This window comes from Hemicordylus capensis, chromosome 4, assembly GCF_027244095.1.
Source record: "Hemicordylus capensis ecotype Gifberg chromosome 4, rHemCap1.1.pri, whole genome shotgun sequence".
In the NCBI taxonomy this organism is placed as follows: Eukaryota; Metazoa; Chordata; class Lepidosauria; order Squamata; family Cordylidae; genus Hemicordylus; species Hemicordylus capensis.
Window position 1 is genome coordinate 82,620,014 of NC_069660.1, and position 20,411 is coordinate 82,640,424.

The 20,411-nt window shown below is 41.7% G+C and overlaps 1 protein-coding gene and 1 long non-coding RNA gene across 26 annotated transcripts in view; one reads left to right on the top strand and one right to left on the bottom strand.

Moving 5' to 3' along the window:
* PTPRF (protein tyrosine phosphatase receptor type F) overlaps positions 1-20,411 on the top strand; it is a 759,513-nt gene that overhangs the window by 614,843 nt on the left and 124,259 nt on the right. For 14 of the 25 annotated variants that reach the window (XR_008305992.1, XM_053244735.1, XM_053244734.1 and 11 more), the window contains 4 exons: positions 467-484; positions 2,576-2,600; positions 4,539-4,630; positions 8,922-9,032. Coding sequence is in view for 24 of the 25 variants with exons in the window: in XM_053244735.1 (XP_053100710.1) it covers positions 467-484; positions 2,576-2,600; positions 4,539-4,630; positions 8,922-9,032 (246 nt within the window). In the remaining variant the exon portion in view is untranslated. The remainder of the gene's footprint in view (positions 1-466; positions 485-2,575; positions 2,601-4,538; positions 4,631-8,921; positions 9,033-20,411) is intronic. The other 11 variants (XM_053244742.1, XM_053244743.1, XM_053244744.1 and 8 more) reach the window with 3 other exon arrangements.
* Positions 1-20,411, bottom strand: part of LOC128322789 (uncharacterized) — a 61,869-nt gene that overhangs the window by 7,445 nt on the left and 34,013 nt on the right. The window lies entirely within an intron of this gene.

A 20,411-nucleotide genomic window follows, 5' to 3' on the forward strand; every position in this document is an offset into this window, starting at 1 on the left:
CAAGAATGTGTCTCTCACAAACCACCTTATGCTTAATGTTTCTCCCTACACACACTCTTCCTCTCAATCCACTCACTCTGATACACTCTCAGCTCCATCTTCTGGTAGAATGAAAAGGCACGGCACCCATCTCTCCAGTGGCTCCACCATCTCAGCTATGACAGCAAATGCTAGTGGGTTTTGCCTGGTAGTCAGCACCCCTCATTGTGCAGGGCCAGCAAGATCTTAATTGGAAAAATGGGGCCAGACCTTGTGTTCTTCGTAGCAGAGAGCTTTACTAACCTCCTGAGGGCATCACTCTGACTTGTTACTACACATCCTTTTTTTTTTAATTTGTTTATTCCTGTTGTGCTAATACAGATTCTAGCTTTGAAAAACTTTCTACTTTTTAGTTATAATTTTCTTCCTTTCCTCTTTGTACTAACGCTTCTCTCTAATCTTATTTGCATTCAAATTACCTCACCAGGTGGTACACCAATCAGAGGTAAGAATGCTGAACTGTGCCTCCAGTTGTCTTGTCACTCCATTTCCTTTCTGCCATGCCCCCTCTCCAGCAGTATCTCATCTCCAGCTGTTCTCTCACTCCAAACTCTGTCAGCACACTTGCTCATCTGCAGCTCCCCCACTTGTGTGCTTGTTTTCATTTATTTTTAGTGTGGCACCTTGTAGAATCATCCATCACAGGTGTGCACAGGTCAAAGGGGGTTATTCAACGGGACGTTTTCAAAGTAAAAAATTCTGTCCCCCATTTCATGCCACATAAGGCTCCAAGGTTTTGATCCTTCCGATTCAGTCAGCCTTTGGAGCAGCAACTCTAGGCAGGTCTGAACTAGCCACTGTAGTGTGTGTTGTAACATTTTCACAAGAGAACAGTGAAGCACATTCTTCTGTACTACTGCTGACAGGAATGGAACTAGTAAAAAGGAAATAAATTTTGAAATGTCAGGCAAATCTGGCTGGGGGGGAAAGCAGTGTCTGTTTTTGTGAGCTATAGGTGCACCTTTCCAGTTTAATAACCCTTCTAGTATGAAGGTAGAGGGAGGAGATATAAGAAGCCAGCTCCACCTCATTTGTAGCCTGACAAGGACTCATGGCACTGTACCATAAAGATTCATAATGAGTAAATGAATCAGACACACATCTGGCCACTTTAAGTCTTGAGTCCACCTCCAGCCTGAAAGCTCTACATTCCCAGGCCCTGCTAGTTATTTTTCCAATAATTAAATGTGCTAATAATTTTTCTAGCCGAAATGCTCCAAGTAGTCGCTGGAATTAATTTTAAGGTGCTAAGCAGTGCTATGTAGTCTGAGTGATCTCTTGTGATTTCTGTTGCTGCTGTTGACTGACCCCTGAATTTCCTGATAAACTTATTATCACCACTAAATTACACTCTCTCATTTGTCCAATGCTCCCACTTCTTTCCTTCCCTCTCCCTCTCCACTGAATCACTGCCGGAAGTTAATAATCCAACTCTTTGGAACTGGTTCTGTTGCTGGGGGTTAATGTTTTCAGTTCTTGTTAAGTGATTTTGGAGCAAATGTGAGTTGCTTTTTCAAGTGCATTTGCATCAAGCTGCCTCTGTTGAAATCTCAGCTGTGTGGTGGGGGAGATGTAAATCTCATTTTGATATGAATGGGTTTCTTTAACTGTCATCTTCTCTTTGGAATGCTCCAAGATTGACAGCTGTGATGTTACAAATTCTTTAAACTATTTCTCCACTTCTATCACAAATCCTAAAGCAAAATGACAGACTGAATGCTCAGTGAGCAAAGCAAGGCATGTTCCCAGTCCTGTCTGTGGCTGTGCCAGGCTGGGCCTTTCCCTGCATATAATGTGTTGCCCTTTGTCGACCAATGAGGGCATTAATGACTCAGCACCAGAACCGCCTGGTTGTTCCATACACCCTGTTTGGGAAGGCAGACATCTCTATAATGAGAATCATCCATCTCATAAAACATAAATCTCCCCATCTGAGTCCTAATGAGGTATTTTAATAATGTGCCTGACATTATTTAAAACGTATGTGTCCCATTTGAATGTCAAAGACGACATTTCTGTAAGTGCCAACAGCCACCTCCTGGCATCTCATACAGGATTTCTGTCAGACTGACACCTTTTGTTAAACACACAGGCTGTTGAGTCTCTTAAAGATACCAGCTGGGTAGGTGAAGGCACTTTTGTGAAAGGGAGGTTATGGTCACATAGTGGTCTGTACTGTGGTCCTCACTAAGGTAAGTTTTTGCATTTCTGGAAATGACCTAAACTAATGGGCTGTTTTGTTTTCACAATTAGCTGGATGTTTATCTTTAATGGTTCACGTTGGTAGGTACATTCTATGTGAAATATCTGGAAGCTCAAGCACTATCCCTGCCTGTTCAATAAAAGTGTATTGGGAAGTCAACCTAAGCAACCGGAGAAGCAGGACAGAGTTTTATTTCTGAGACTAACCTTTGCTTTCGGCCTTGCAGCCACATGCCCTGCTCTTGCTGCCCAGAGGTGCTGTCATTTTTCTAACTGAGAGCTCTGTGTTCACAAGACATGTTGTCACTTTTAACATTCCCCCTTTGCCTTTCAGGTGAGACCCAGGCTGAAAGGTCAGGGTGAGTTTTGATAGACTGTTCAGAGATGCATGGGTCTAGCTGATGATTGGCAGGTTAGACAACAGGAAGTATGAATGGGTGTGTGTTTTGAAGAGTGGCCAATAGGCAGCAATGAAAACTTCTTCAAAGGGAGTGACACATGTCCCCTTTATCAAAGTTCAAATCAAGTTTTGTGTTGTCATAGAATGAAAATAAAGAAATATAATATGGGAAATGCCTTGAGCTGCTCTTCTCCTGGAAGCAGAAAATGCTGGCATAGAAACACTGACACTTCAGACATGCCATACCAGGTACATGGAAACCAGTGGAAATGTTAAAAACGGAAAATAGCTTTTAAATAGCTTTCTTCCTTGGAAACTGGTCTTTGTGTGCTTACAAAATTAATAAAAGAACTTGGAAGCAGCAGAAAGCATGGGTGTCAGTTGGCTGGATTTCTCATCCAATGTGGATTCACACCGGCAAATCAGAAAGAAGATTATTTTAAAATAGAAAAGTCTGAACAGTGAGAAAAGCCTTTGATGGACTGGAAAACCTTTTGTTTAATATTTTAATATTGCCCAAATATTAAGCTATTTTTAGTATATCCTCCTGAAAGTTTGCCACCCTCTAACAGTCTTGCAGTGCTATTTCTCTTAGGGTCTTCAATTTATTTTATTTTATTTTATTTTATGCCTCTGGAGCGGGAGAAAAAAGTGCATGGATGGAGGCCAGATGCATGATAGACCAAAGGAAGGCAAATCAGTGGTTGAACTTGCATTTGCCCTTGTGTGCTGCTCAGTTTCACAGCCCTGTCAGCGGCTTGCTTCACTTGTATATATCACTGCAGCTCAGCATTCATTCCAAATCTCAGTCATGCCAATCAACAAGCTTAAGGAGGAGAGGAACATAATGAACATCAGTAGGAAAGCTGCTGCAGTGGTTCTCTTTTTTGCATAATTGGCAGTAAAGATGGTTAAATTGGGCTTGGGGATATTTGGCTACCATTCTGTGCAGCATCTAAGAATATTAGAAATGTTGACTGGCACACTTCACGGATATGGGATTTTTTTAGTTTGTTCAGAAAGAAAAAGAAAAAGCATGCTTGCACAGTTCCACCATGGTTTCCTGAGTAGTAAAACTGGGCATAAAATTGACTGGATCATTATTTATATGCAAGCACTTTACTGTTCATGCTGTTTAGACTTCTCAGTTGTCAGCAACTTTGCTGACATTCAGGTCCTGCCCAAAGCCAAGGCATAGTTATGTTTTGTCAACAAAACCTACCTGCAGAAGTACAGGGTGAGTCGGAATCTACAAAACATTTTCCAGCCATTTCTGGCAATGCCCAGCTCTTTCCACCCCCACACTGAGCTGTTTACATTTGCACACCATCACTGAGGAGCATATGTGTATGGAACAGAAAACTAGAAAGAGACAAACAAACAGTTTGGAAATATCCAGGGTCAAGAGTTAGAATAATTTTTTTCCCTGGGGGTTCTTTCTACCACCTATCAACCACATAATCACAGCTTGCTGTTGCTACATGTAAGTATGTATACATCACTGAAGCTGAGCATTGCCTGGTCTGAATCATAGCAGTCACAAAACCAAATAGCAGTACTACTGCTACAACTTGTTTAAGAACCTGAATAGCAGGAGTCAAAAGCACAGGCTGTTTGCCAGTATAACGTGTGAAAGCACCCTAGGAGCTGGCAGGAAGCAGGGTTTTCTTGATGGAGTCTTATTTTCAGCCCTAATGTAACAGCAGGGAGGGCTCTCTACATCATTTTTATTACATGGCAGAACTCGATGAAGTTCATTTTTTCTCCTTGACATATAGACTTAGGCTACAGTCTCAATTTATCCTTCTAAATAATGTAGGTGGCAGCAGTTGATTCACATTAGTTTTCCTTCTGTTTCAATGATATGAAAACTGAATTTGACCTCCATGCCTTGAAGTGGGAAGAGCGGAGACAGCAATTTCAGCTTCTGTTCACAGTGCTGTTTTCTCGGGCAAATGGAAATGGGTTCAGACTCTGACAAGCAGACAGGTTAATGCTTTCTCTCTTGGTGTGTGTGTGTGTGTGTATGGTTTGTGAGGAAAATCCCTCTTCTACCACCTCTGGAATCTCAGCTTCTGGAAATACCATGAAACACACACATACCCCGCTCCCCGCCCCCCTGCTTCTCTCTCTCTCTCTCTCTCTCTCTCTCTCTCTCTCTCTCTCTCTCTCCCCTGCCTTGGAAATATGAGGGTGCCATTCTTGGCAAAGCAACACCAAGGCTACTTTTACATTCACCATATATTGTTGTCATGCTTACTTCCTCCACTATCTGGATACAGCCCCTGATAAGGAAATTCAGATGTTCAGCTGAATAGGTTTCAGATCTCATCCATGATGGGCAAGCTAAGAGTCTGGTAAATGCCATTCCAGACATTATTATCGCTAATGTGGGCTGAGCTTAAATATGGTTTGTTATAGCAATAGTAATAGCACTTACATTTATATACCACTCTATAGCTGGAGCTCTCTAAGCGGTTTACAATGATTTAGCATATTGCCCCCAACATTCTGGGTACTCATTTTACCGACCTCGGAAGGATGGAAGGCTGAGTCAACCTGGACAATATACACTGTAACTAGTTCCAAATAGGTTGAGCTTTTTTGATGCATGCTTTGAAAAGGTTGAACTTCCAGGATACGCTTTTGGTTGTGGTAGCATTCTGCATTGGTACGTGTGTATATATGTATGTGTGCGTGTGTGTAAAAAAACTAAAAGGATTAGTACTTGGATCTCTGTGGTCTCTTCACATCAAAGTATTTTTAATTCACTGAGCAGGGGACTAGAAGATCTCCAAGATCCCTTATGACATTCTGTGCTGTAATTATTATTATGGTTACTTGGATTGACACAAATTGAACTGTTTGTTGGTAATTACTTATTAATTTAATTGGTATGTGGGTCACCATTTCAATGTATGGGGCAGTTTTCTCTCTAGTTTGAACAAAAGGAGGCAGAAAACAAAGGGACCTCTCAGGGCAGATTTCTTAACTTTGGTTATTCATACTTTGGGTGGGCAGGTGAACTTAGTTTTTAATATAGAATTGATGGTCAAAGAAAAGGGGAGTGGTGTACAGAGATTACAATTTTAGAGTTGGAAGGGACCTTGAAGGTCTTCAGTCCCCTACAGAAATCTGCTACAGCTATCAAGCCTCAGGCAAACAAGAGCCCACAGGGGTGCTGTTCTACTTGCACAGTGGTGGGCTGTCCAGTAAAGGCCCTCAAGCAGACTCTATGGCCATTTGTCAGAGATACTGCAGATCACTGTACCCATCATAGCAAAAGCATAATAGATGATCTTCAGATATACTTAAGATTCAACCAGGAGCGTACCAAGGTTGGAGTGGGCCCAAAGACGAGATTTTAAAATGGGCCCCCCACTGACTTGTCATGTGGGGGTCAAGGTAAATCTTTAGGGTGCTGATTATTAAAGTAACACTCAATATCAATTAATTAAATCAAATTAAAATGAATGTTATTACAATTTAACTGTTGTTGGCAGGCTCAGATTAATTTAAAATTAAATTTCATTCTAATAAAATATATACGTTACCACGTATGTCTGGTGGCGACTCGGAACCAGGCCTTTTCTGTAGATGCTATGGAATGTACTCCCAGCAGATATCCGCAGTTTAGGCTCGCTTTTGGCCTTTAAAAGAGCCCTAAAAACCTATTTGTTTGGCCTGGCCTTCCAAGTCTTGTAAAGTGTTGTTGTTTTTTAATAGTATTTTGATTGGATTTTAATGGTTTTAATTGTTTTTGAATTGCTTTTATATTGTTTTTAGCACTGTGTTTTCAATTGTGTGTTTTTACGTCTTTTAAAAAGTTGTTGTACACCGCCCAGAGCCTCTGGATGGGGCGGTTTATAAATAAATAAATAATAATTTTTTTAAAAACCCACAAAACACTTGTTAAAAAGAAAAACAGCAGAGGCTCCTCCATGGATTCAAAGCCTTCTTGATAATTCACAAACAAATTTGAAAATAGTGCATTTGTAAAGAAAAATAATACAAGCCCCCATGGTTTCACAGTTTATTATTCATACAAATCACCCCACCTAACATGGAGCACTTGTAAGGAAAAAAATAAGAGAAGTTTTTCTCTGAAATTTTGATTAAAATTACACCTTGATCCTTCACCACACACTGTTCTGATCCTTCAACAAAAACTCCACCTGTGTGGAAGATAAGAGAGAAAGGGGATGGAGGAGGCTTGACCAGTGAGAGAAAGAGGGGTAGAAAAAGGGAAAGGGGATGGTGCAGGCTTGAGGGGAGAGAGAGGGAGAGAAAGAAAGAGCGAGAGAAAGTTTAAAAAGAGATGGAAAGAGGATGTGTAGGTTTGGCTTGAGAGAGCAAGAAAGAGCTCGCTATAGAGGAATAGAAAAAGGAAAAGGGGATGGTTCCAACTTGAAGGGGGAGGGGAAGAGGGGGGGAGTTTAAAAAGAAAGAAAGATGGAAAGAGCCAACACGCAACGCCGAACCTCCTGCTACTTGCTGCTTGCCTCCCCCTGCTGCAAACCTTAGTGTTGTTGTTTTTGTAAATTTTTGTAAATTTAAGCCGCTGCATGGCCGAGGAGATGACTGCTGAGAGGTGAGCCAGTAGTCTTTCTACCCCACCCCCGGCGGTGGCTACCAGAGTGACGCTGGGCCTGCCATTTCACCTAGCGTCTCTTCCCAACTTCTTAACATTCTGCCACTTGCAGACAACTTTGCTCCAAGCACCTGAGCTGCTGCCGGAACAGGAACTTCCTGGAAATGAGGGCACATGTGTGGATGCACCCTCACAGTGTAGGCTCCCTGCCTACTAAGCAGACGCATCTGTGAGCAAGACGGGAGCAGCGGCCACCTTGATAAACTGGGTGGGGAGGGTGCGGCAAATACACGCTGGTTGCACGTGGAGTATTGCCTTCTGCTGGGGCAAGGAGGTGGATGAGGTGAGAGCAAAGCGAGGCGGATTGAGATTGTGTTTGGGGTAGTAGCCAGAACCCAGGAACTCACATTCTTGATTGAATTTATAATCCCTCTAGCAAAATGTCTCTGAGACAACGGCACCTTCTGACCAACATATTTTGTATCCAGGCAACCCCGGCTGGAGTTTCTACATTTGCAAACTGACAGGAAGTTTACTCCCAAGGAGTGGGAGTTGGGGAAGGACAAATGCTGGATACCAGGATTCTTCTTCAGCCACCCTGATGCAGCCTTACCCAGAGCTTCCTCAGTCTCAGTCACCCCTTCCCACATCTGCACTGAGCCCCTTCCCAGCTGTAGAACTCCCAAAGACACACAGCCCTTCCATTCCTCTTACCCTTTTCCGCACCCTTGTTGGGCCCGTCCCTCAGCCAAACTATAGCCAAGCACAGTAAGGTCTGTCCCTCAGCAGGAGGCGGGACCCAGTACTGCACCAACTAGCCAATCAGAGCACGCTTAGCATACTTCCTAACTTATCACAGCTTATTCCACTAAGGCGGAACATTTCGGGTCTTTCATATCAAGTTCCACCCACACTCCCCCAAATGCCATTTAGTGAACTTACTGCAGCTAAGCATTACGTTCTGCTCATGTTTGTCTTCTTAAAGCCCTCTAGCGGTCAGTTCTGTCACTATAGCTCCCTGGAGCCAATTAGAAGGTTGGGCAGGGTTTTAGTCAGGAAGGAATACCGAAGGAAGCCCAGGCAGTGGGCTGCAATCAGGCGGGCACTGGGGAGGCAGAATGGATCATGTGACTTGCCTCTGGGGGCCCTTTGAGGCAGCGGGCCAGGAGACAACTGTCTCCCCTTGCCTAATGAACGGTACGCCCCTGGATTCAACCCCTGATATAAAATTTTTAGGCTCCATTGAAATGGGCTACGCATCACCAGAAGCCAAAATATATCATGCCAAGGGCCAATTTACACATTGACAGCTCGTGTGAGCACTGTACTTGTTGCTTAAAGACTAAGTTTTGTTCTGCTATTTCAACTGGATAAAATAAATTATTTTTAAAATGTATTTGCTCAGCAGGAATGCATGTTTTATATAAGGAGTTAATTGGAAAGATGTTGGTAACCTGTTTGCCTATGCAACTATAAAGACGACACAAGAGTTGCCTTTTGGCAACAAGCATGGATACCTTATGATTGCTGTAAGTGTTTGGTGGACCCTATAAGAAGCATCACACCACATGTTTACAAGAGAGACTCATGTTCTTGTGCTCTTGTTGAAGTAGAGGTGCAGAGCAGAATTGTATGTGTTTTGTAAGATTTTGCCATAACCCATGTTGTCTGTGTCTTGTTTCCACATAGGGGCCCTGCAAATTGAGAACAGCGAAGAGTCAGACCAAGGCAAATACGAATGTGTCGCCACGAACAGTGCAGGGACCCGTTATTCTGCTCCAGCCAATCTTTACGTACGAGGTAAAATTACAGACGGCAAGCCTCCATCCTTTCTCTTCCATGGCCATTCCCTCTCAAATGACCCATGGAACATTGCAGTAAGAAGGCCCCTTAATGATGCCTTAAGAATGATGGGGTTTAAATGCTCGCTCTGTCTACACGTTCAAATGAGTGCGCCTTGGAAATCTATCCTCCTCTGCCCCTGTTTTGCCAGAGTTTCTACGGTCAAGCTGAAGGAGTTAATTCCAGAATATGTCATAAGGAGGATAGAAGAATAATTAAACATGTTTAATTATTTATTTGTATATTTTGTTAATGAACCACCTGTATTTGGAGTTGCATGAAATTAGTGGGTCTCTCCTTCTAGAATACTTTAGCAGGTAAGCAGGTAAATCATGTTGGCTTTGGAACAGCATGTTAGCTTTTGTAATTTGTTTCGGTCAACTCCTTCTCAGCAATGGGAATAATTACTGCAGCTATTACAATAGCTTCCGTTTCTGCTGAGAATCATTTGCAATTTGTTGCACAAAGCCACTTTGCCAGAGTATTTTCTTATCTCTGTATTATTCCCAGAGCTCAAAATAGGAGGAGATTTTTCCCTATACGTTAAATCTGATATTGAATTTTCAGTTTAGAGGGCAAGGAGCCCAGTACTGATGAATTTCCTGTTTACAAGGGGGCAATATATGTTCCCCATGTCAAGACCTTACATTAGCCAGGACAGTGATGTTAGATATTCCTGAGAAGTGTGATTAGGGGCTTGCATAAGAGTTGGAAAGGGAAGGAGGGTCTTAGTGTGATGCCTTTGGCAGGCTGGCAGTTAAACAATTCTTTTTCTTCCACTAGAACCTGGATCCTAATAATTGCCTGTTCAGAAATAATGTTTTCATCTTCATTCATTTCTTTCTTTTCTCTCTTTCTGTTTTCCCTTTCCACCCTGCAAAGGTTCCTAAAACACACACAAACACACACACACACACACACACACATCATTCGTGAAAGAAAACTGCCTTAACCAAGCTGAGGAACAGATATTCTCATGAGAGGCCAAGATGACTTGCTGTGTGATTGCTTCTAGGTCTCAAAGTTGCTGTAATTTTGTTAAGTGCTCATTTTCTGCAGGTACTTTTTCATTTTGCAGAATAATTTCGACATACAAGTCGGTGAGAAGCTGAAATTTCAAACACGCTCAGAAGATAACTTACTTGTGCAGCAGGAACACCCATTTTACTCTTGTAATGTGATTGATTGACCTTAAATTCCCTATATTCTTGCAGATTATTTATTTATTTGTTTGTTTATTTATTTATTTAATTTAGATACTTGTATACTGCCCAAACACAAGTTTCTGGGTAGTTTATAACAAAACAATAAAAACAAGAAGTAAAAAAGTTAAAACATTACAACAATTTAAAATTTAAAACGATGATACAACTATTAGAAACCTTCAAACCATTAAAACAAATTTTTCAAACAGACTCTAGTAAAACTATTGCCCTTTACCCCCAGAGTAGAGGAAGGGTGTTTATTTGAATGTATCTCATGCCTACATTGTTGTGTAAACTTCTGCACATTCTCAGTCACTATTCCATACTATTACAAGTACCTTTTCCTGTGTCTAGCCTTTGCAAAAAGGCTTAGGAAGGCTAATGTTTCACCTGAATGCACAGCTTGCCAAGGCAAAGAAATCTCACCTTTAAACCTGCCTGATTCCCTGTTTGCTGAGTCTTTCTTTATTTAGCAAGATACTCCCCTCAGACTCTAAGGAGTGCAGTAAACTGTGACCCCAGGCTTGATGTGAAGAGCAGGTTGTTCAGCTAGCTGGCCGGCTGGCTGGCTCTGGAGATAAGGTGACATGAGCCAGGCTTCTGGTGGGGAGATGCTTCTAGCCCCATCTGTGTGGCTCATTTTCTATAAACCATCATATTTCTCAGGCATAAATTTTGGAACAAGCTCCATTTTATTGCACGTAATCTTTACAAGGTTGGACTCCAAGCTGCAGGATTGAGATAAAGCCCCGCAGTATATAAAAGACAGGTTACTTCATAAATTGTCCCCTGTGGAGGACTGCCATATGTACATTTCCCCAGACAATATTTATGCAAGTAGCTTTGTTTTATAAAACAAAATAGGTACCATAGCTAGTCCAGTGAAAGACTTGCAGAAGTCCTATGGTCCCCCAAACCATCCGTTTATGCCTTTTGTCAAATGACGCTTTCCTTGTCTCTCAGATGTAAGAAAGCAAAATAGGACACACATGCAGTGGTTGTCCAAAGGTGCTTTAGTGTAGCTGCACAGGTTGTGTGATAATTGCATAGCACTTAGGGACAAATTATACATTACATTGCAACTATGTGTGACAAAGTCCTGATGGCCTCTTCTTCCTTGCAAAGTGCCCTCGGGAGGTGTTTTGCAGCAAGGAAGAAAGGGAGTGCTTAATCTTTCCCTGCCAGTTGCTTGCAACTCCTCCCCCCTCCCCCGCACAGTTTTATCCCTGCCAGTGCTCTGGAAGTGGGTTTCCTTTGCAAACATTGAGCTAGAATCCTGAAAAATAAAAACATATGGAGAGAGAGTTTCCAGGGAAGGTAATTGACAGAAAGTTAAGCACTACCCAGGGGCGTAACTACCATTAGGCAAGGGGAGGCAGCTGCCTGGGGGCCCCCACGCCTCGAGGGGCCCCCCAGAGGCAAGTCACATGTGAAGTGAGTGTGTGTGTATCAGCGAGGGGCCCATTTTAAAATTTTGTCTCTGGGCCCACTCCAGCCTTGTTACGCCCCTGGCACTACCTTCCCTTCTGTCCCTTCTCAGATACAAATCACTCTCTTTCCAAGATGCTTTGCAAGGGAGAAGTGGTTGTCAGGACATCAGTACACACAGTTGCGATATAAAGTGTAGTTCGTCCTTAACCTTGGTCATTTGATGTCCAAGAAATGTGGCACCTTAGATTATGGGGCCTCTGTGCAGCTTTGATAATAGTAAATAGCAAACCACTGCTGTGTGTAGCAGATAGCTTCAGATCCAGTTTGTTCTCGGAGTTTAACAATAATTGTTTATATAGCACTTTTTTTGAAGTCCTTGTAGCATTTCACAGACCTTATTTCTGTAATTCTTACACCCAGTACGATGTAATAATTATCCATATATTACAGATGAGGAGCTGAAGAGATATTGGCTGCTGGAAGCCAATCATGACTGAGCTATTTGAATAGAAGACTTTCCACCTCCAAGCCCAAACCTTTAACCACTGCACTGCTCCAACTCTGATGACTGCATGTAAACCTTTACATGCTACATGTCATTGTTTTCTGTGGCGTGTTGCACTTCTGGAAAAGCAACCAAGCAGCAATGTCCTTTTCTGTGTTTCAATTACTGCCTGCTTTTTTTCATGTTAACCAGTGACATCTGTTGGCCATCTAAGAAATTCCACCACTAACATTTAGAACCAAAGTTAAAAATACATCTGCCCACAAACAGCAGCAAGAATGACTCAGAAAAACCAGATATAAAACCAAAAACTGTCATAACAACCAAAGGGAATGCTGGGAAATAAAAGATACCAGGAAAAGGGGTGGAAGAAAAGAAAAAGAGCTAGAGGGCCAGAAAAACAACTGCATAGAAGGATAAGACTTCTCCAGTCTCAAAGAAATAAAAGAGGGAAACAAGTCTAACAGAACCAGAGAGAGGGGAAAGTGAGGCAACACCAACAACTGTTCCCCATCAATCTGCTCATCAAAAATGATAGAAGGAGAGGACTTCTACAAACAGGAAGAAATAAAGAGGAATTAAGGGAGGGAAAGAAGAAGAATATAAGTAGAGAGGAAGAAAGTTGACACACAAAACCAACAATTATTCCCTATCATTTTGCCCATCATTTTTGACAGGCCTTCAGCTGGTATACAAATAAGTGTTCTAATGGCTGGCAGTGATATGTATATTTAAGGTGATTCTAAAACTAAGGATAGAACAACACCAAGTAGTATAAATGCAGTTTAAATCTCCTCTAATCAAGGATTTTAGATATAAGATTTTACCAGATTCAAAAAGAGCTTTAAGGGATAATTTGGTCTACTCTGTATCACTAGTGAAAGTATATTTGGAATGGTATACCCAAAACAGAGAGGTCGATCATGGGACCATACCCACAGGTATGATAAACTTTGGACCCATAAAGTGTGAGCGTCTCCTATGACTAATATCAGGGGATCAAATGAGACTTGCAGCAAGAATTCAAGGCTCTAGGAAGGTTGTTTCTGTAAAGCTAATTAAGATAGCATTAGTTGAAGCTTGAGGACAATCCACCAGTGTTAATAGTTTAAAATACTTGGAAAGTTCAGGCTCACAAGTAAACATTATATGGAACCATCCCTTTTCCTAAGGAAAGTTTATGCAGGGGCAATTGTCTCTTTTCAGAGTTGTTTTCCCCAGAAGCGCAACTGAGTAGTATCTGCCAGAACTCCTAAGAATAGCCCAGCATCCTGTTTCACACAGTGGCCCACCAGATGCCTCTGGGAAGCCCACAGGCAAGAGGTGAGGGCATGCCCTCTCTCTTGCTGTTGCTTCCCTGCAACTGGTATTGAGAAGTGTCGCACCTCTGAGGCTGGAGGTGGACTAGTAGCCATTGATAAACCTGTCCTCCATGAATTTGTCTAAGCCCCCTTTAAAGCCAAGTCTCCTGCAGACACACATCAATACAGTTGGGCCAATTGCACTTCGAAAGGAGCATTTGGTAATACCATAAACACAGGATTGGATAACATCTGTAAGAGTCCAGATCTCTACCAAGGGCAAGCAACCAAACTGGAACTTGGAAATCCGTTCTGTTGCTCATTTAATATAATATATGCTATTAATATACTATTATTAATCATAACACCATTGCATAACATTCTTTGCAGTGAGGGCCTGTCTTGGTCCCCTTTATAACATTCTCTTCTTTCCTTTTTTTAAGCATGCTGCTTTGGCTTTTCTTTTTCTACATATGCATCTGTATTAACTTTTCAGGGTACCTTGGATGCACAGTATCAGTGATATCAAGTGAACGGTAATTAATCAGCCGGATTGCCTCTCTTTTCCATTCCTTATTATTGACCATCCCTTAGGAAAATAGGAAGCTGCCTTGTACAGAGACAGATCATTGGTCCATCTAGCTCAGTACTGTCAACACTGACTGAGAGTGGCTTACCAGAGTTTCAGGCAGGAGTCTCTCTCAGCCCTACCTGGAGATGCTAAGGATTGAACCCTGGACCTTGTGCATCCAAAGCAGATGCTCTGCCACTGAGCTTACAGCCCCAGCCCTCTAAATAGACACTCTTTTTTCTCTGCTTAATTTGTTCTTGTCCTTTTTAGAACATAAAAGAAAACGTTTAGAGAATAGATATGGGGCATGGAACTCTTTTAATTCAAGGAAAGACTAAAATGTTTGATGCTTGAGTTTAGAAAGTAGACTGCCACAGGTGCATGTCTAGCTGTGATCATTACTATTATTATTTATTGGAAAAGTGAATAATAGGGTATTTTACTTTTGCATGATATTAAATTAACACATAGATTTTGTTTTAATTCTGTGTTAATTCTAAATTAACATATAGTGAACAAATTTTGCATATAGCCCACACCTAATCTATGGAGTTCCTACCTTCCTGAACTTGGGTGAGGAGAAGCAGCCAGGCAAGGCAACAAGGCAAGCAGCTGGAGAAAGGAGCTCATAGGGAGCAGTTGAACCAGCAAAGGTACAGGCGAAGAATGAGGGCTTATATGGCTAGCAGGAGCCCCACACCTTCCTGGACTCCTAGGACAGCCCTCCACCCAAGGAAATGCTCTGGCTGGTTTCCCCCTCCTTCTGGGGATACCCTTGGGCAGCCAAGCATTTGATCTTCAGAGCTGAAGCTCAGTTCAAGCGCAGTGTCACCTTTGCTCCTAGAGTCCACCCTCACTGACACATTTTTCAGGAAGAGGAGATAATCAAAAATCGCTTCCCAATTCCCTTCCTCATATACTGGGCTGCAGAACAGGCCTTCAGTGCAACTAGTCTCAAGGCTCCTTGTGAAGGCGAAGCCCTTGTTCTGCTCTAGTTCTAGTACATTGGTCCATAACATGTGGACCAATGTATACATGACTAGTTATGTGAATCTTTCCCATCTGATGAGCACTCCACAATTGGGGGGGTGGGTGTTTACTGATGGGTTGGGGAAGACGTATGTAAACATGGTGAATTCACACAGATAGGATTACACCATGGGAAAGAAATTCTTATGCGACTGTGCTTGTATGTCGAGAAGGTGGTGAGAAGTGTGACTGATCAAGTAGATTTCAGATGAGCTCGTAATCAGAGAATTGATTTTTGATTAAGTGTTGTCAAGTCGGTGTCAACTCTTAGCAACCACATAGATAGATTCTCTCCAGGATAATCTGTCTTCAACTTGGCCTTTAAGGTCTCTCAGTGATGCATTCATTGCTGTTGTAATTGAGTTCATCCAGCTTGCTTCTGGTCATCCTCTTCTTCTCTTTCCTTCAACTTTTCCCAGCATTATGGATTTTTCAAGGGAGCTGAATCTTTGCATAATGTGTCCAAAGTATGATAGTTTGAGCCTGGTCATTTGTGAAAATTCTGGATTGATTTGTTCTATTTTCCATTTATTGTTTTCCTGGCTGTCCATGGTATCCTCAAAAGGCTTCTCCAGCACCAAAGTTAAAAAGCATCAATACTTCTATCTTGCTTCTTCAGAGTCCAGCTTTCACATCCATAGGGTGTCACGGGAAAAACCATGGTCCGAACGATTCTAATCTTTGTAGGTGTAGACACGTCACGACATCTAAATATTCTTTCCAAGACCTTCATTGCAACCCTACCAAGTGCTAGTCTGTGGCGTATTTCTTGACTGATGGATCCTTGACTGTTGATGGTCGATCCTAAAAAGCAGAAGCTATCCACCACTTCAGTGTCTTCGTTATCAGTTCTGAGGCTGGTTGTTGTACCCATTGTCATTAGTTTAGTCTTCTTTACATTTAGTCGTAGTCCCATTTTTTTCACTGTGCTCCTTGACTTTCATTACTAGAGCTTGCAGATCATCTGCATTCTCAGCTATCAGAGTGGTGTCATCAGCATAGCACAGGTTATTGATGTTTCTTCCTCCAACTTTAAAACCACGCTCATCTTCTTCCAATCCAGCTTCTCTCAGTATATGTTCAGCATATAAGTTGCATCAAAGAGGAGAAAGTATACAGCCTTGTCTTACTCCTTTGCCGATATGGAACCAGTCTTTTTCATCATGTTCTGTTTGGACTGTGGCTTCCTGCTCTGTGTATAGGTTTCTCATGAGAACAATGAGATGTTCTGGGATCCCCATTTTCCTAAGGATATTCCACAACTTGACATGGTCGACGCAATTGAAGGCTTTTCTGTAGTCAATAAAGCCCATATTGACTTCTTTCTGGTATTCTTTGGCTTTCTCAATTATCCAGCGTGCATCAGCAATGATGTCTCTTGTTCCTTGGCCTTTTCTGAAACCAGCTTGAACATCCGACATTTCCCTTTCCACATAGGGCTCTAATCTGCATTGGATGATCCTGAGCATTATTTTGCTAGCATGTGAAATTAAGGATATTGTGCGATGGTTTGCGCAATCTGTTAAGTCTCGTTTCTTTGGTATGGGTATGTAGACAGACCTCTTCCAGTCTGTTGGTCACTGTGTCATTCTCTAAATTTGCTGGCATAGTTTGATTAGAACCTTGACTGATTCTTCTTCTGTTTCCTGCCATATTTCTGTAGCTATTCCATCAATTCCTGTAGCCTTCCGACTTGGTAATGACCAGAGTGCTGATCTAACTTCACCTTCCTGTACTAGAGGTTCTTGCAAGTAGGGGATATCTTCTAGAGTATCTTGGACGTTGAAGTCCCTGCTGTTCAGATTTTCAGTATACTCCTTCCATCTCTGTTTGATCTTCTCTGAGTCAGTTACTATCAGTCCTTTGGCATCCCTTAACATACCAATCCGAGGTTGGAACTTCCTTCTGAGTTCAGAGACCTTTTGGGAAATTTTCCTCCCCACCCCCATATGTGTCTATTTCTATCCTCAAGGTCTTTACAGATGTCATTATAGTACTATTCCTTGTCTCTTCTAACATCTTTCTGAAATTCCCTATTAAGTTCTTTCCTGAGGTCTTTATCTTTCTTGACTTTGGCTTCTCTCCTCTTCTTTGCAATTTCCACCATCTGTTCTGACATCCATTTTGCTTTCTTCTATTTCTTGGTCTTTGGGAGTCTTTTTTCACATTCGTCCTTAACAACTTCTTTGATTTCATTCCACAGTTCCTCGGGTTCCACAAATCCCCTACAAGACTAAATTCCTGATCAGCCAAAGAGCCTTAGTCCTAGATTTCCCAAAATAACTGTGGTGTTATTACGGCCATACTTGGATGGCATTCAGAAATGTTCCTTTCCTATTGCATACATTAAACCTATCATTTGAAAACATTCATTCATTCAATTTCTGTACCGCCCTTCCAAAAATGGCTCAGGGAGGTTTACATGGAGAAATAACAAACAAATAAGATGGAACCCTGTCCCCAAAGGGCTCACAATCTAAAAAGAAACATAAGATAGACACTAGCAACAGTCACTGGAGGTACTGTGCTGGGGGTGGATAGGGCCAGTTACACTCCCCTGCTAAATAAAGAGAATCATCACGTTAAAAGGCGTCTCTTTGCCAGGTTAGCAGGGGATGGAATTCAGATTGGTTGGAAGACATTATAGTTGATACTTTAGCAAGTTATTTCTTCCATATGAGCCCCCTTACTTATTAAGACCTTTAAGAGGAGTCCTGCTCTATATTTCACTGTAAATCTGGAAGGGTGCTGAATAGGGCCTTTTTGGTCATGGTACCCTATGTATGGATTTCCTGGAAGAGGCCTGCCTAAATCCAGCAGTGGAGCTATTTAGGGAAATGGTAATGGCATGTTTAATTTTACCAGGCTTTCGAGTAGGGGATAGGTATAATTTGCATAGTTCCAAAATTATTAATTTAATATGGGTTTATAATTGGATCTTAGACCAGTTCTGCAATTAGGTAGAGTGAGGTGCCATAGTAGAGTTAGGCCATCATTAAATGACTTGATGATGATGATGATTTTTTTGTTATTTGCTATACTGTTAGCCACTTTGGCTCTCCAGTAGAGGGGGGGGGGAATGGAATGCAATTTTTATAAATAAACCTACCTGCTTGTAATTAAAATACAAGCAGGTAAGGTTAACAGGAATTCATCTTTATTCTCTGTTTCTCACATTAATACTGAGAATAGCATCATGCCTTGTGAATGCTTCTCCACAGCCACTTTTGCCATGGTAACATGACTGACCATCATCAAGAGAGGCATACCTAGTGGCTGCTGTCACGCAGCTGGTGTCCATGAGATGTGGAGCACTCAAAGCCTGTCTCGGGTTCTGTAGGAAGTAGCAAGACTTGCAATTGTAGTGTCAGGATATATTCTGCATCTTAAAATCGCTCTTGCCAAGGCATACATAAGCTACTGCTCTTCTTACTATCATGCTCTAAGTCCTGATGTTCTAAAAAGAGGAAGAAGGCTTGCTTCCTGGAACGCCAAAGATAAGGGATGAAGTGAAGGGCTCTGGGGAGAAAGGGAGCATTCCAATTCAGTATGTGTTGGCATGTTTACCGATAAAGCAGGAGCAATTTCAGCATTAGATGAGAGAAGGTGCAACTACTCACATCTAGGGTCTTGCCTTTCCAGAAAAGAGTCAGTTACAAATGTTTATTTCCTATAATCCATTAGTATAAAAAGAGATTAAGAGATAATCCAGCAATTAGTGACAAATTGCAGGCCCCAAGCTCATTCTTGACTGACAAGCTAGAAAGTTATCTATTTGTATTTGTGTGGTTTATAAATGCACCTTCCTTACTGTAATCTAAAGAACAAATACATGTGGGCAAACCATTGCAGCTTGTCTAGCCTGCCACATGAAACCAGCCTCTACACATTGTCAATGTACCACACATCTTAAAACAGGAAGGAGTGGCCACGTTTTGCAGAATTATGTTTGTTCCTCCCAGAGTTTGCGGCAATAATCCTGTGCATGTAAAGTATTGGGTCTGCTTCATAAATTATTCTGGCAGCATGGTTGTGGGCACTTTAATCATGCCAGGGAAGCCTCTCATTTAGTGGGTGGTTTCTCTGTTGTGACCAAAGTCAGCCCAAATCATTTGGGTTGCCACTGCATATAGGTGGCTCATTGTGCAGAGATGCCCATGAGGTACAGCTTCCCAGCAATAATCACAAGTGCTTAATAACATATGAAGAGTGAAATGCCCCATTTTATCATGCACAGTTTGGTGAAATACCTTGCTGATAGGAGCGCTGAATATAGTGGCTGACATCCAGAGCAACAGAGTGTTTGCAGAAGGACTTTGGGTTAGCGCAAAACCGTTGCACTAATTCGAGAGTTTATTCTCCAGAATAGTGTTGCATGACTGCAAGCATGTTTGTGGTTGTGCCACTGTGGCATGCCTGCTTGCTTGATTGATTGTTCAATTTTTATACCACCTTTCATAATGCATCTCAAGGCAGTTTACAAAAGTTAAAATACAATAAAATTATGTAAAACTTACATTTAAAACCTTAAAATCAATAAAACCATAAAACACCAAGAAGCTAGCTAGCTAGCTAGCCAGCTATTTATTTATTTATTTATTTATTTATTTATTTATTTATTTATTTATTTATTTAACACATTTGTATACCACCCAAAACACAAGTCTCTGGGCGGTTTACAACAAATCAAAAAGAAACAAACACAAGAAAACAGAAACCTGGAGCCTCTAGGAAGTAAAAGCCTGAGTAAATAGAAAAGTATTTAGTTGTTTTTTTTAAAAGCAGCCCCACTTGTCACAGAATGAATGTTTACTGGGAGAGCATTCCAGAGTCTGGGAGCAACAACAGAGAAGACCCTATTCTGTGTGCACGACAATCTAGCTTCTCTCAGCATCGGCACATGGAGCAAATGCCCCCCTGTCAGTCTTGTTGGGCAGGCAGAAACCCTCGGATTTGTTTTAATGGGAACTTTTGTGCAAGAGCACAGTCCCACAAATTCCCATATTTTTAGTGCAACTACACCAACTCCTTGCACTAATGAAAATGTGCTGGTTGCATAAGCCCACTGTTGCTCTGAATATCAGCCACTGAGCCCTTGATTAGAGGGGTGACTCTATTAATGTTAGATCTTCATAAGGATTTTTCACATTAATTGGAATATGTCCACATAACATTTTCCTATGTTTCCAGTTCAGTGCTATACCCCTTTCCCCTATTTCAAGTGTAAAGCACGTGCAAAGTGATCCCCTGTATGTTTTACTCTTTGAGCCACTTCGAGAGTTTGTTAAACTTGTA